This window comes from Cervus elaphus, chromosome 5 (genome assembly GCF_910594005.1).
Source record: "Cervus elaphus chromosome 5, mCerEla1.1, whole genome shotgun sequence".
Taxonomy (NCBI): domain Eukaryota; kingdom Metazoa; phylum Chordata; class Mammalia; order Artiodactyla; family Cervidae; genus Cervus; species Cervus elaphus.
In genome coordinates, this window is record NC_057819.1 from 9751466 (window position 1) to 9766848 (window position 15383).

At 50.3% G+C, this 15383-nt stretch overlaps 1 protein-coding gene across 1 annotated transcript in view; it reads left to right on the forward strand.

The window, feature by feature from the left end:
• The first annotated feature begins 12588 nt into the window (after positions 1–12588).
• The window catches only part of SPPL3 (signal peptide peptidase like 3), a 95601-nt gene continuing 92806 nt past the window's right edge, over positions 12589–15383 (forward strand). Inside the window, exon 1 of the mRNA XM_043901598.1 lies at positions 12589–13118. Within this exon, the coding sequence (XP_043757533.1) occupies positions 13096–13118 (23 nt within the window). The 5' untranslated portion in view covers positions 12589–13095. The remainder of the gene's footprint in view (positions 13119–15383) is intronic.

The following is a 15383-nucleotide window of genomic DNA, read 5'->3' on the forward strand; positions in this document are numbered from 1 at the left end:
CCATGGAATTCCCCTCATGTGTCTTTCCTTAAGTGTGTCTTGCCTTTTGGATGCGTGTGACTTATGTCTCCTCACCCCTCCCCTCCCCTCCCCAGATAGAGGGGTATCTTGAGGGCCCCAAAGCAGTGCAGAAAATCAAAACCAGGTGTTTCATAGAAATGGAATCCTTCCAAAGTTCATGGAGCATCTTCTAGGGGGTCAAATTGTCAGCCTGATATAGCCAGCATGTGGAAACCCTTTGCAGATTTCACATTAAAATTTAAGATGTCCAGACTTTTCTTGAAAAATCAGAAGATCTGGCCCCATTGACCTAAAGTCCCACATTGGCAACATTTGGTTAGAACTGAGTAGCACCTACCGCCTTTGGATGACTGTGACTTCTCCAGTCATCCACCATCCCTACTCATCCCTTTTGTGTTACACCTGGACAACTTCACTCATCTAAACGGCCTGTTGGAGTTCAAGAGGCACTTGGGCTTCCCTCACAGCTCAGTTGGTAACAAATCCACCTGCAATGCAGGAGACCCCGGTTCAATTCCTGAGTCTAGAAGATCCTCTGGAGAAGAGACAGGCTACCCACTCCATATTCTTGGGCTTCCTTGTGGCTCAGCAGGCAAAGAATCCGCCTGCAATGCAGGAGACCTGGGTTCGATTCCTGGGTTTGGACGATCCCGTGGAGAAGGGAAAGGCTACCCACTGGAGAATTCCATGGACTGTATAGTCCACAGAGTTGCAAAGAGTCAGACATGACTGAGCAACTTTGACTTTCAAGAGGCACTTGAATTTGCATCTCTTGTTTCGGTGGGTAGAATGCTGCAATTTTTGCCTTATTGTCCTTGTGTGCGTGCATGATCGGTCATGTCCGACTCGTTGCAAACCCATGGACTGTAGCCTGCCAGGCTCCTCTGTCCATGGGACTTTCCAGGATTGGAGTGGTTGCCACTTCCTGCTCCAGGGGCTCTTGCCGATCCAGGAGTTGAACCTGTGTCTCCTGCATCAGTCAGCGGGTTCTTTACCACAGACGCCACCTGGGAAGCCCCTGTTGTCCTTGAGTGTGTCTTTTAAGGCCATGACTGGGATAGGATGTGGCAGGGTGAGATGAGCACAGACTTTGGAGTGATTCACTAGCTGTGTAACCCTTGGAAAGTCCCTTAATCTCTCTGACCCTCAGTCTCTTCACCTCTCAAATGGAAATAATAGTTTGCAAGAATGTTGTGAAAAAGATCAGCCTGACACCGAGGAGGTATTCATTAAATGTTTAGGAAAGACAGGGGATTCTGAGATCTTAAATTTGGAAGGGCACAGAAGGAGACTTGGCTTAGAGTGGGTGCTTTGAAAATGTACTTTCTCTTCCCTCAGCTTTTTTTCCCCAAAGTAATCTCTCTCTCTCTTTTTTTTTACTTTTAATTTCATATTGGTATATAGCCAATTAACAATGTAGTGATAGTTTCAGGTGGACAGCAGAGGGGACTCAGTCATATGTACCCATTCTCCCCCAAACTCCCCTCCCATCCAGGCTGCCACAACTTGGAGCAGAGTTCCCTGTGTTATACAGAAGGACGAAATAATCTTTTTTTGATTGAAATACAGTTGCTTTAAATATTGTATTAGATTCAGATGTACAGCAAAGTGAGATATATATACACACACACACACTTTTAATCTCTTTTTCCCATTATAGGTTACTATGAGATATTGAATACAGCTCCTTGTGCTATACAGTAAATCCTTGTTCCCCCAGCTTTTTGATGGCTGGGTGGAGTTCCTAGGTAAGGATGTTTTGGCTGAGCCGGATTTGGGCACGCAGGCCACAGTGCCCTCCAGTCAGGCCCTGTGGGTTAGAAACAGACAAGTCCCCAAATGGCTTGGGAACAGTAAGTATAAGGTACAGCCCATGGGCTTCTTGGAAACGAACTGACATCCTGTCCAGGCAGGTGAACCTGGGATTCAGACAGGCTCAAACCAGCCCAGCAGGCTTGGAGGGGCAGAAAGAAGCTGGATAGAGGGAGCAATAGGGCCCTGAGGCAAAAATCATAGGAGGAAGACAACTGGCAGAGAGCGCAGGCCTGACAGAGGACGGGGCCGAGATGGGAGAGAACAGGTGTGCTGGGAACAATCAGAGGCTGTGTGTGCCCACGTGGTCCTCACTGGTTGTGGATGGAGAAGCCTGTGGTGAGAAGGCTAAAAGGGGCTCACGTGGGGCTCTGGCAAGGGGTCCCCCCGCTCCCTGTAGAAGGTCCACAGGAAACATGGCAGGGGTAAGCAAATAGCCTCCCTGGTCAACAGGCAGGGGGACAGGGCCTGAGACGCACTCCCCCACCCCTGCCCTCCAGACAGCAGACAGCAGCTCAAGCTCACCTGAAGTAACTGCTCTCTTCTGGGACCTCGCAAAGCGCCACAGCACTTCCCAGAACCCAGAGCATCACTAGGACATTCGGTGAAGGGGATCATGTCCAGGACAGGACTTCCTGCAGGCCCGCCTTGCAGTGGGGGTGGGGCAGGAGGGATTATGGAGGCCTCGGAGCACCAAGACCATCGGCCTAGGCCTGGCTGTAGCCGTGGTCCCTGCTGTACTCGAGGCCCATCTGCAACTGTTTGGCACCGGCTCTGTGCCAAACACCACCCCACGTGTACAGTGGGAGCAACGGGGAAGAGCTTCAAGGCAGCAGGGGAGATAAGAAGCAATTGCTCAGGCGATCAGGTGAGTCACTGGTGACTTGGGCTGGATCAGGTGGGTGGGGCTGAGCACCCAGGGCAGACTTGGTCCTTTGTGTCACGGTGGGAAGGGTGAGAGAGGGCCAGAGGGGCCACTGCTGTTTCCCTGCCAGGATTTGCCTTGTGGGGGTGCCTGGCCCCCCTGAGAAGTCAGGTTGGTGGAATGGCCTGTCCAGGAGGGCAGGTCAGCCCCATGGCCCCTCAGCAAGCCCACCCCGGCCTTCTCATCTTAGGAATGCGGCCAAGTGGACAAGCGTGCTCAGAACCACTGGTGGGGTTGGCAGTGTGCTCCTGCCTGCCCAGGCTCCAGGGCTGGGGCGTCACCTGTGACTCATCCCAGGTGGTGCTGGGGAGCAGCCTGCCATGCCCCCACCCCCAAAACACACACACACACACACACACACCCCGGCTCTGGACTTCTAGGAGAGGACCTGATCAGTGGCGTTTATGGCAGTGGGGGCTTATGATCACTGGGGCAGCAGCCAAAACCCTCCCCTCTGCAGGCCCCATGGTGGCCGTGATGAAATTCAAGCCTCCTTTCCACCCCTTCCTGTGGGCAGGGGGTGCGGTTTTGGGGGACATGATATCAGCATTTCTTAGGGGAGTGGCCTGGGCTGTCTTGCCACATCCAGAGCACTTGCTCTAGGAGGCGACCACCTGGCTGTCCCCCCCCCCCCCTATCCCCTTTGCTCCTTCTCCCTCAGAAGCACTTGCTTCAAAGTCCACTCTGTTTCTGCCTTTGCACCCCCATCGAATTCATTCAAACTGGGACACCCCGCCCCCCACCACCCCCCGCCGACCTTTTGCTTCCCAGGTCATCACCTTTCTCTGGATTCAAAGCCTGGTCCCCGTCCATTTATTACCTCTGCATTTTCAGTTTCTCTATTTGTAAACTCGGAAGAGTCTAGCCTTATAGTTATCAGATTTTTCATCCAGCAAATATTGCGTGAGTTAAGAGACTCAAAGCCCTTTGAAAAGTGCCTGGCATATAATAAGCTCTCAATAAATGGTAGCTATTTCACTATTACTGTAATTAAATATTTACCCAGTGTCTATTCTGCTAGGCCCTGGGGATTCAGTGGTGAGGAAAACAGACAATATTGCAGTGGATGAGGTCAGATAAAGGATGCGCAGCATCTGACACCTTAGGACCCCCAATAAGTAAGGGGATCCTCCTGTCTTTCTCCCCAGGAGTATTCCCACCTCTGAGAACCCCTCTGGTTCTCTGTGTTCATCAAACCTATAGGCCTGACCTGAAATGGAGGTTGTGAGATGCTTTTGGCTGGCAGTAGAGCCCCCAGCATGTCTAGTCAGCTTGGGGTGGGCCATGTGCCACCTAGGAAAAGTTTCCCTGAGGAGGAGTCCTAAGGAGAAGTCTAGCAGTTGGGGGGGCGGTGGGGGGCAACTTAGAGGGCGGTGGTGAGTCCTTTCGCATATCCCAGCCAGCTTCCAGAAATGGGGTGTCAGGAGCTTGCCTTCCATGGGTCCTCTTGGTCGGGCCCAGGTTCTCCTTAGGACACTGACTCAGGCCTGACTCTCAGCAACAAAGTTGGTTTATCTCAAAGGTTTAAGCCTGGTTTTGCAATTTTCACATCTCATTCTGGAATTCAGACTTGCCACTCAGGGCTTCACGTGAGGGTGTGGCCTGGTGATCGTGGTGGTTTAGTTGCTCTGTCGTGTCTGACTCTTTGCGACCCCATGGACTGTAGCCCGCCAGGCTCCTCTGTCCATGGGATTTTCCAGGCAAGAATACTGGAGTGGGTGGCCATTCCTTCTCCAGAGGATCTTCCTGACCCAGGGATCAAACCCAAGTCTCCTGCATTGGCAGATGGATTCTTTACCAACATGCATGCAGAGGGCATGGCCTAGGAGGTCCCAGTCTTAGGTAAGAAAGAGCACAAGCTGAGGCGGAGGGTATCTGAGTCCGTTCTAAGAAGCACTTCCAGGCTCTGGGCTCAATTTAAAATGCTTCTTGGGCCTTCCCTGGTGGCCCAATGGTTAAGAATCCGTCTTCCAATGCAGGGGAAGTGGGTTCAATCCCTGGTTGGGGAGCCAAGATCATACATGTCTTGAGGCAGTTTCATTTTGCTCACCCAAATGAAGACCTGGATGAGTTAAAAAAAAAAAACCAACAAAAAACAACTTTCTTGCTCCAGAGCAGAGGGACATCAGTGGGGATGGATCAGTTGCAAAGATAGAGGTTGGGTTAACTTTGGGGAAAGAAGGATTTTGAAATACCTTAGAAGTTACAGATATGGTTTAACTCTGTAAGTTGGATTTAGGTAGGAGACGGGACAGAGCTCCAGGCAGCAGAAAAGCTGAGGATGTTTATCATAATAGCTACTCTCCGCGGAGTGTTTACAGGTGTCAGGTGCTGCGCAAAATACATCATGTGCATTATCTCATGGAATCTTTACAACAGCCTCATGAGGTTGCTGCTGTCATCATCTCCACTGAAGAAGAAAGAAGGCAAAAGGCTCAGAGAGGTCAGGGCAGCCGCCCAAGGTCACTTAGCTAACAGGTGACAGAGCCAGGACATGGGCCCCTAAAGGGAGGGACTTGAGAGCCCTCAGCCTTAACCCCAGCATCACTGTCACTATCCAGGTGAAGCATGATGCGAAAGTCAGAGTCCTGAGCTACAGAAGAAAAGGAATACTTGTGGGAGGTACTTTGCCTTTATCTGAGGGATGTATTAATTGACTGCGTGGCCTGAGGGATCTCAGTTCCCCCACCAGCGACTGAAGCCAGGCCACAGTCATGAAAGAGCCAAGTCCTAACCATTGGACCACCAAGGAATTCCCATACCACAGGGATTTTTAACCCTGACTGGGCATTAGAATCATAAGGAAACAGGGACTTCCCTGGCGTTTCAGTGGTTAACACTCTCACTTCCACTGCAGGAGGCTCAGGTTTGATCTCCAGTTGGGGAACTAAGATCCCATGAGCCTTGTGGCACTGACGGAAAAACTACCACCAGGAAACAGTGTAAAATGTAGATTCTTAGTCCCTACTGCTGGAGGAGTAAATGGAGCCAGTAAATGGAGCCTAGCATCCTTATTTTTCAGTTTTGTAAATGATTCTGTTGATTTGGCTTGAAAACTATTGCCCTACCCTGAATAGGGGTTTTGAGGGAGCTGACCTCTTCCCAATTCCAGTGGACTCTAGGCTGGAATCCAAACCATCCTGAAGATGTTTGGGAATGGGTGTGAAGTGGATCGAGGATACGGTTATGTCATTTGGTTGGTTTCAAATTGTGACTCTGCTGTGAACTAGGTATGTGACCTTGAACAAATGGGTTCACTTTTTTCAAAGCCTCAATTTAATAAAGGGGGCTAGTTATACTGACTGTAAGGGGACACCCTGATTAATAAAAGGGTTAAAGAATATAAGGGGTGGTAATGGCCAAGTAGTTTCATCAGAATATTTTTGTGTGTGGGCTCAGTCGTGTCTGACTCTTCGTGACCTCATGGACGGTAGCCTGCCAGGCTCCTCTGTTCATGGAATTTTCCAGGCAAGAATAACTGGAGTGTGTTGCCATTTCCTCCTCCAGGGGAACTTCCAGACCCTGGGATCAAACCTGCATCTCTTGCATTTCCTGCATTGGCAGGTGAATTCTTTTACCGCTGCACCACCTGAATGACTGTCTCTCAAATAGAGAATAAAATTAACACTCTTGAGAGAAACAACAGAATCCAGGGTCTGTACAGTTTATCATTGACAATAACCAGCACACAAAAATCAAGTGCTAGACATAGCAAGAAATAGAAAATGGACTCAATCTCAAAGAGAAAAAGCGATGACCCAGATGTTAGAATTAGCATCAAGAACTTTAAAGCAACTCATAAATATTTTCAAACTCTGCCTCCCCCCAAATATAGTCATAATGAAGGAACAGATGAGGAACTTCAGCAGAGAACTGGAACTATTAAAACAAAATCAAATGGAAATTCCAGAAGTAAAAAGTACAGTAACCGAAATGAAGAATTAACTTGATAGGTTCAGTAGCAGAATGAACATGACAAAGGAGAGAGTGAATCTGCAGAAAGATCAACACAAATTATCCATCCTTAAGACCAGGGAGAAAAAGAAATCACCGAAAAATATTATACAGAGTTTCATGGACCTGTGGGACAACTCAAAGATCTACATACCACATGTCATTCAAATTTTAGAAAAAGAAAAGGGAAAGGATGGGGCATAAAAATATTCAGAGAGAGGGAGTTCCCTGGTGACCTAGTGGTTAGGACTCCAAGCTTCCACTTCTGTGGCCTGGGTTCAATCCCTGGTCAGGGAACGGAGATCCTGAAAACCATGTGGTGCGACCAAAAGAAAAATATTTGAAGATATAGTTCCTGATGATTTCTCAAATTTAATAGATACATTTATAGATTCATGGAGAAAGAAATGGCAACCCACTCCAGTATTCTTGCCTGGAAAATCCCATGGACAGAGGAGCCTGGCGGGCTATATAGTCCATGGGGTCACAAAGAGCTGGACACAGCTTATCAACTGAGCATGCACATGAATGATGATAGTGACATTAAGGATCTTTGCATGGATGTGTTTAACATCTTTATGTCTTCTTTGGAAAAATATCATCTAAGTCTTCAGTACATTTTTAATTGGATTGGGTTTTTCTGATATTAAATTATATAAGCTGTTTATACATTTTGGATATTAATCCCTCACTGGTCATATCATTTGCAGATATTTTCTCCCATTCAGTTGGTTATCTTTTTGTACTGTCAATGGTTTCGTTTGCTGTCCAAAAGCTTTTAAGTTTAATTAGGTCCCATTTGACTTATTTTTGCCTAGGTCTCCTTTATCTTAGGATATATATATTATATAACTACAATTTATGTCAAAGAATGTCATATTTATGTCAAATTATGTCAAAAATGCCTATATTTTCTTCTAGGAGTTTTATGGTTTCCTGTCTTGTATTTAAGCATTAACCACTTTGACTTTATTTTTGTATGTTATGTGACAAAATGTTCTAATATCATGTAACTGTGCAGTTTTTCTGGAACCACTGATTGAAGAGACTGTTTTTTTTCATCATGTATATTCTTGCCTCTTTTGCCATAAATTAATTGAACATAAAAAAAATGTGTAGATTCCAAAATATCTGTGAATATTCACCAAAATAAGTCAAAGACTGGGCCATAAACAAGCTTTAACAAATTCCAGAAGGTTGAAGCCTTACAGAGGATGTGCTCTGACCACAGCAGAATTAAATCAGCAATTAATAATCATAGGATAACTGGGAAAGCCCCACATATTTAGAAATTAAACAGCACACTTCTAAAAATCCCATGGTATTCCAAAAACCTGCACAAGGATATTTATTCTATTTTATTCATACTTGCCAAAACCTGGAAGCATCCTAGATGTTCTGCAACAGGTGAATGGATAAGCAAACTCTGGTACATTCATACAACGGAATATAATTCAGTGATTAAAAAAAGAAAAGCTATCAAGCCATGAAAAGACAGAGAAGACTTAGCTATTGCTAAGTGGAAAGAAAAAAAAGGCCTATCTGAAAAGTTTACATACTGTATGATTCCAACTATATGACATTCTAGAAAAGGCAAGTCTATGGAGACAATGAAAATATTGGTGCTTGCCAAGGATTTACTGAGTGGGGGCGGGGGGAGTGGGAGGGTGGGAGGGAGGGAGGGAAGGATGAATAAGAGGAGCACAAGGGAATTTTAGGGCATTGAAAGCATTCTCTACAATGGTGAATACATACTATACATTTGTCAAAACAGATAGACTCTACAACACCGAGAGTGAACCCTAATATAAACTCCAGGCTTTAGTTAATAAGAATGTACCATTAGTAGTTCATCAACTGTACTGAATGTACCATGCTAATGCAAGATGTAAATCATAAGGGAAACTTTGTTGGGGAAGAAGGGGTGTGTGGGAACTCTCTGAACTTTCCCATCAATTTTTCTGTAAACCTAAAATTGGTCTTAAAAAGTAAAGGTTTTTTTTTTTAAGAGGAACTCATAATCAAAGACTGCAAGTGACCTGACACCTAATAAGCTCAGCATGATGCACCTTCCCTCCAATCTTCTGTCTTACCCATGTCCCCAAGAGAGATTTCTCTTCCTTTAAAGGCTTCTCTTTCTCAGTCAAAGAGGAGGTCGTGGGGAACAGGAAGGGATGCTGAATTTGAGATCATGGGCAGAGTCATGAGACTATCACGTAGAACCAGCTGTTCTGAAACCTGGTTTGCCTTTTTGCTCACTCAAGCATTCATTCCACGAACTTTGAGCTTCTTTGTGCTGAGTTCTGCACTGGGATCCAAAGGTGAAACTGGCGACAGGCCACAGTCCCTTCCCACAAGGCGTGCACAGTCCAAGGGGGAGGATGACAACTCAACAGGCAGTGACGGTTCACTGTGCTAAGTGTTAAAGGACACGGGGGAAACTCAGGGGTCTGCGGGAATGCGGGAGAGGAGTGTCTAACTCAGCCTGGATTTGGTCAAGTGAGACTTTCTGAAGGAGGGGACATAGAACTTGCTCAGTCATTTCTGACTCTAACCCCACGGACTGCAGCTGCCAGGCTCCTTTGTCTGTGGGATTCTCCAGGCAAAAATAGTGGAGTCGGTTCCTCCTCCATGGGATCTTCCTGACCCAGGGATTGAACCTGTGTCTCCTGCATGGGCAGGCGGATTCTTTACCACTGAGCCACCAGGGAATCCCGGGGACATAGAAACCAAGCCTCAAGCTTACAAGCAGCTGTTAAGAAGCAGAAAGCACAGCCCTTTGGAAGCTGCAAGCAGTTCACTCTGTGTGTGTGTGTGTGTGTGTGTGTGTGTATTGGAAGGGAGTGTTGGAAAGAGGTGAGAAGAGGGCTGGAGAGGCAGGCGGGGACCGGTCAGACCTGAGCCCTTGACCCTCTCAGAAGCAGCACCTACGCAGCCCAGCCAAACCTGGCAATGCCTGCTCCCTGGAGTCTGCACCTGAGGCGGGTGATGCGTCATGGGGAGACTCACCAAGTCTCTTTTGAACACACTGGGTAGGAGGAGCAATCCTGTAATTACCGTGGTGATAATTAGAGGAACTGCCATTGCCTCTTTCAACAAAAGTTTCACAAGCTGTGGCCCTCTCACCTGTGCAGCGGTGGAGGGTGGGGTGCGGGGAGCTGGGCACCCCTCCTGGGGGGAGCCAGTGCCTGCATCTCCTGCCAGGCACACCTGACTCCCCAGCTGAGGCCCAGAGGTGCCACGGATACCACCTGGGGCTGCTCCAGCTTGGAGCTGAGTGCTGCTGGCAGAAGGACTGAAAGTGACTCCCCAGGTGCCCCAGGCTGGGCAGCCTCCAGCTGATGCACAGACTTGAGATTTACTCCAGCCTGGCCTTCTCCGGGAGGCTTTGAGCCTGCAGCAGTCCTGACTGGCACCTGGAGGTGCCTTCCGCATCTGGGCAACCTCAGCCTGACATACTCCAGCCACCCATTTCTGGGCGCACACTCCATCTGCCTGGACCACCTACACAGGCTTCCATGGCCTGGGTGTCCTCCGGCCCTGCCCAGTGCTGTTTGGCTTCCTATAATGGTCCGCGTTCACATGTTTTCCCAAGAGACACTTGGAGGGGCCTCTAGTCTACATGGAAGAGAAGGAAACCTTTCTTCTCATTTCTCACCCTATAGTTTCTCCCAGAACGCTTCTCGCCCCTTTCTTCAAGTGGATTCTTCTCACGGCCCAGAAGGGTCCCTTTGCTTCTGGGAAGGCCTTGACTCTTTCATCAGCACCTCCTGTTCCATCCCTCCAAAACTTGAGTTTTCTCTTGGCTTTGCGTCCTCTGACTCACCGGGAATGAAAACCCAGGTGAATTGCCCAGGGGCGCAGTGTGTCTTTTTGTTTTCTTAGTGACATGTCTCATCTGTTTTGGTCTCAGCTCTCCAGGGAAGGAGCTTCCTCACCTCCCAAAGCCATTTGTGCCAGTAGCTTCTAGCCTTTCTCAAGGCCCCGATGTCTCACGTTTTTGAGACTCAGAATGACTATGTGTCACATTCAAGGGTACACTTGGCATTCTGTAAGAGCATCTGGAAAAGCAGCAAGCACTAAATGAACATCAAAAATTTAGGCTCTTTGCTTTTCCATCTCCCCATGATATCCCCACATCCAGCGCCATTTAGAGCTGGGCAGGTATTTGCAGGCTGGTATCTTTCTGTGAAAGGTCAGAGGAAGGGCCCTTGGTGGTCTGGTATATTCTTGGGGCCCTGCCTCCAAATGTCTGGGGGGACCTGATCTTATCATCTGGCCCCTTCCCCAGACTCACTGGTGGAGCTTCAGGAAACAGATTGAACCCAACTGGTCCTGGTCGCCGGCAATGGGGGAAGGAGGAAGGAGAGATTGCTTCTGAAGGAAAAGTACATTTGGCTTTCTCATGAAAGGGTTCCCCTTGGGGAATAGGCAAGCAGCAGATGTATGGGCAGTGGCCAACTGATCCATTTGAAGATAGATTCAGGGCGTGGTGTTCCCCCATAAGGCTGGGCAGGTCCTGGGAAACTGGAGCAGTGCTTGATCCCGGCCTGAAATTGGGCCAGCTGCAGAGGATCTTGAGAATACTGGTTTCGGGTGTGCCAGCTCTGCTCCCTGTGGAGACTGGGGGTCTGGGAAGTCTACTGTGTCTGTTGCCCAGGCGTGCTTCTAAAACCTGGAGCTGCACTGATCATTTTCATTCATGAACATAGTAAGTGGCCGGGAGGCTTAGCTAGGCCCTTCAAAGTCTAGCCTCAGAGCAGTCTTTCAGTCTCTTCTCTGAACACTCCACAGCAGGAATCATCATCCATTCCACTCCTGGATCCAAGCTCACTCCAAGCCTTCACATCGTTGGGACTTGGCCTCATGTCATTCTTTCTAAAGAGTGTCTTTTCTCCTAGTAACACGCTCACTCTTTCAGACTGCCTCATCAATTCCTGGCAAAGCATTCCCCAGTGCCCCGAGGTTCAGTTCATCTCTCCCTCCTCTCTCCTCCTAAGCCCCAGATTCACTCTGTCGTTCTTTGGTCTAGCCCCATTAAATTTACTTCTGTGTCTGCCTCCAGATGGACTGTTCCCTGAGCTTTGCTCTTGCGTGGTCAGCTCTTTCTCATCCTTCAGGTGTCAGCTGTCACCTTCTCTGCCAGGCCTTCCTTCACCATGGAAACTAGGCTGCACCCCTACTCACGCTGTGTCCCATTACCTTGTGTTATCATCTTCATAAAACTTAGCAGCATCTGCAAGCACCTTCACTTATTTGTCGGCTTGGGCCATCTGTTAAGTCTTTTCCTCTAGAATATAAGCGCTCAGAGGCCAGACCCAGCAAAATGAATTGATACATGGTTGGCACCCAATAAATATCTGTTGATGGATCACATGAAGGCCAGCATGGGGTATTCGACTTGGCCCCTCGAGGACTTGGCACAGAGCCTGGGCGCAATAAAAGCTGGCTGCTTGGAGTTATTTGCTAAACGAATGAATGAACCAACTATCAGACCAACTAAGCGAGGCAGCGTCCCGCCTGCTGACTGACAGGTTGACTGACACTTGGGAGCCCGTGGCCAGCAGACTCTTGATGGATGGGTGACAGCTGAGTGGCAGGCAACAGACGCGCACCGGGCTCCTGACTGGCTGGCTGCAGCAGCCCCTCCGAGAGGGGAAGGGAACAGGGCCCCCGAGGCGACCGCCCCGCGTGGGGAGGGGGCGGCACCAAGCGGCGGGAGGCGGTGCAACCGCCAGAAGCCGAGCGAGCAACAGTCGCCTCGAACCGAGGAACCGACGTCTCCGCGCATGGGCCAGGCGCGAGGGGCGGGGCGCGTGCGTCACGTGAGCGTGTTTTGGGCACGTGACCCGCGCGGGGCCAAGGCTCGCCTCCCGCCCCCTCCTCGCCTCCCCTTGGCGGGTGTGAGCCGAGCGGCCTCGCCTCACCGCCTAGCGCCCCCCTCAGCCGCCGCCGCCGCCGCCTCCGCCCGCCGGCCATGTCCCCGGGCCGCCGCCGCCGCCGCACGAGCGCGGCGCCCCTGCGGCCCAGCGCGCAGTGAGCGCGGGGCCCTCTTGCCGTTCGCCCGCCCCTGGGCCCCCTTGTTCTCAGCGCCGCCGCCGCCGCCGCCGCCATGTTGGGTTTAGAGCCGCAGCGGAGCCGCCGCCGCCGCCGCCGGTGAGGGAGGCCGAGAGCGGAGCCCGCCCCGCCCCGGGGCCCAGGGAGCGGGGCCGCCTCGGAGCCCGGCCTCTCCCCGCCCGTCCGCGGTGTGAGCGAGCGAGCGAGCGCCGGGCCGCGGCCGCGCCTTCCGCTCCCGGCCCGAGCGAGCCCGCCGCCCGTTTGTTCCCCTGCCGCCGGGCCCGGCCCGGCCCGAGCCTGCAGCAGAGCCCTCGAGAGTCAGCGCCATGGCGGAGCAGACCTACTCGTGGTGAGTGCGGGGCTTGGGGAGGCCGGGGCGCGGCGAGGGTGGGGGTCGGGACGCCGACGAGGCCGGCCGGGGAGGAAGAGGAGGAGGAACAGGTGCGCTTCGGGGGTGGAGGGGGGCTGGGGACCGCGGCATAGGGGTGCACGCCCCCCTCGCCCCCCGCCAGAGGGGGCGGCTGGCGCTCGCGGAAGGCGGTGAGCGGCCGGGGACCCGGCGTCCGAGGAGGGGCTTGGAGGAGGCGGCGGCCGCGGCGGATGTCATCTGGTCATGGGCGGAGCAGGTGATGGAGAAAGGGGAGCTTGACCCCGAGGTGGCAATCCCATGCGAGGGAAATGGATTCCCACGGGCACTCCGGAACCGAACCGAGGGGGAGGCTTTTGGAAAGGAGGAAGGGACAAGATGAAGAGGGGCGGGACAAGGCAAAGGCGCGGGGGCCACTGGCCGAGAGGCATCTTCTGAGAACAGGTGATACGAGGCCGAATTTGGAAGTTGTCAGGGAGGAGGAGCCACCTCCACTGGGGCTGCTCCTTACCCCTGGGACGGGGAGTGAAGGGAAGAGTTGGTGAGGTGGGCAGAGGCAAGCCGCGGAAGGAGAGTCCGGAGAACCCTGGAGGGTACACCCTGCTGAAGAGGTTGGAAGGGGAGCGTGTTTGGATAACTAGATTTTGGAGAGGAAGTCGCTGATGACAGTGGGGCCTGGGAAGAATCTTTGTGAGGGTTGGTACCCTGTTCTGTAGAATAGGAAGTAGCCCGGTGCCTGGGGCAAGTGTGGAGATGAAGGAGCTACAAGTCATGTTCATTTTAAAGAGACTTTATTAAAGTTATAAAATAGTTTGCTAAGGGCTGACAAGCGTACTGTGTAGTTCATGGAGTGAGAACTATACCTGTCCTGAGAAGGGAGGGCTGAGGTTTGGGGAGAGGGGGATGCACCTCCCTTTAGCCGGCTGAGGTGGAATATATGCTGGAGGGGGTTGAAGGAGTGACGATAATATCCATGAGGAGTGGAGTGGAGTGGAGTGGAGAGGAAGCGAGAAATGGGATGATGGTAGGTGCAGAGATGGAAAATCTGGTTTCAATCTAGAGCGATTGTTGGAAGATCGTTTTCTCTTGGAAGCAAATGTGGTTTTTGATAGAACTGTAGGCTTTCCCTTCTTAGGAAAGAGCATAGTAGGGTGGGAAGAGCTTGGCGTTTAAAGTTGGTTCGGAGGTCGGGTTCACCTCCTAACTTGCTTTATAACTAGATAAGATAGTAAGTTCTCCATTCCTTTCCCCTTACCAACAAAATAGGATTATCTTTCTCATAAGCTGTAAGGAGTAAATGAATTAAGTTTACAAACTACAGGGTAAATGCAAGGTGCTATGCCTTACTACATTATAATTATCTTAGGGGAACAGCAAAGAAATGAGTAATACCTGAAAAGAATGGCTTTGGATGAAGGCTTTAAACCCAGGGGATGATTTGTGGTGGCTGGGGTTATGAAAAGTGAGGAACGCATTATGTCTTCTCATAGGGAAAGAGGATTGGTGATTGAAGAAGATAATTCAAAAGAGAACTTCAGTTCCGAACATACAAAAAAGAAAAAAAAGATAACTTAGAGAAAGCAATGCTAAAGGAAGAATGAAAATCTTAATGAACAATTGTGACAACATATATATTTTTTAAAAGATGTTTAAACTTCTTTGATTATTTTGAGCAACGGTGAACTGCTTCTCCATAGCACGTGATTCGGAACACCGGATTAGAATTCGCGCTTTCTCACGGACAGTTAAAAAAGCAAGTGCAGGTGCCCCTTGCATGCCTCGTCTTGAGCTTCTTAGCATGCTGGCCGCGCTGAGTGTCCTATGGCCGCCCTGCTGTAGTGTGCTGTAGAGGGGCTGTGGATGGGTCAGAGTAAGCGCAGCGGCAGAGAAGTGGGGCTAGTGAGAGTGTTTTACTAGGTACTAGGTAGGCCACACTCTTGTGTGATGTTGGACGGCTCTGCGTGTTAAGATGAGGGGCAGTGTCGGAAGGAGGAGGTATTTTGTGAAGTTTGACACTATAAGATTTATCCTCCTGAGTACTTCCTTCAAGCTCAGGTCCCTTAATTTGCTTTCCAGGTGAAGAAAGAAGCTCCTTGAAATCAGAACGCTTAGCTCCTCACCTTTAGCACGTTTTGAGATGGAGAAAGTTTTTACATCATCTTGAGAGAGAGGGTTGGGAAACCAGGCATCATCTTGAGAAAGGGGAGAAGATTGGGAAACAAGGCAGCTTTCTTCCTGACTAGTTCT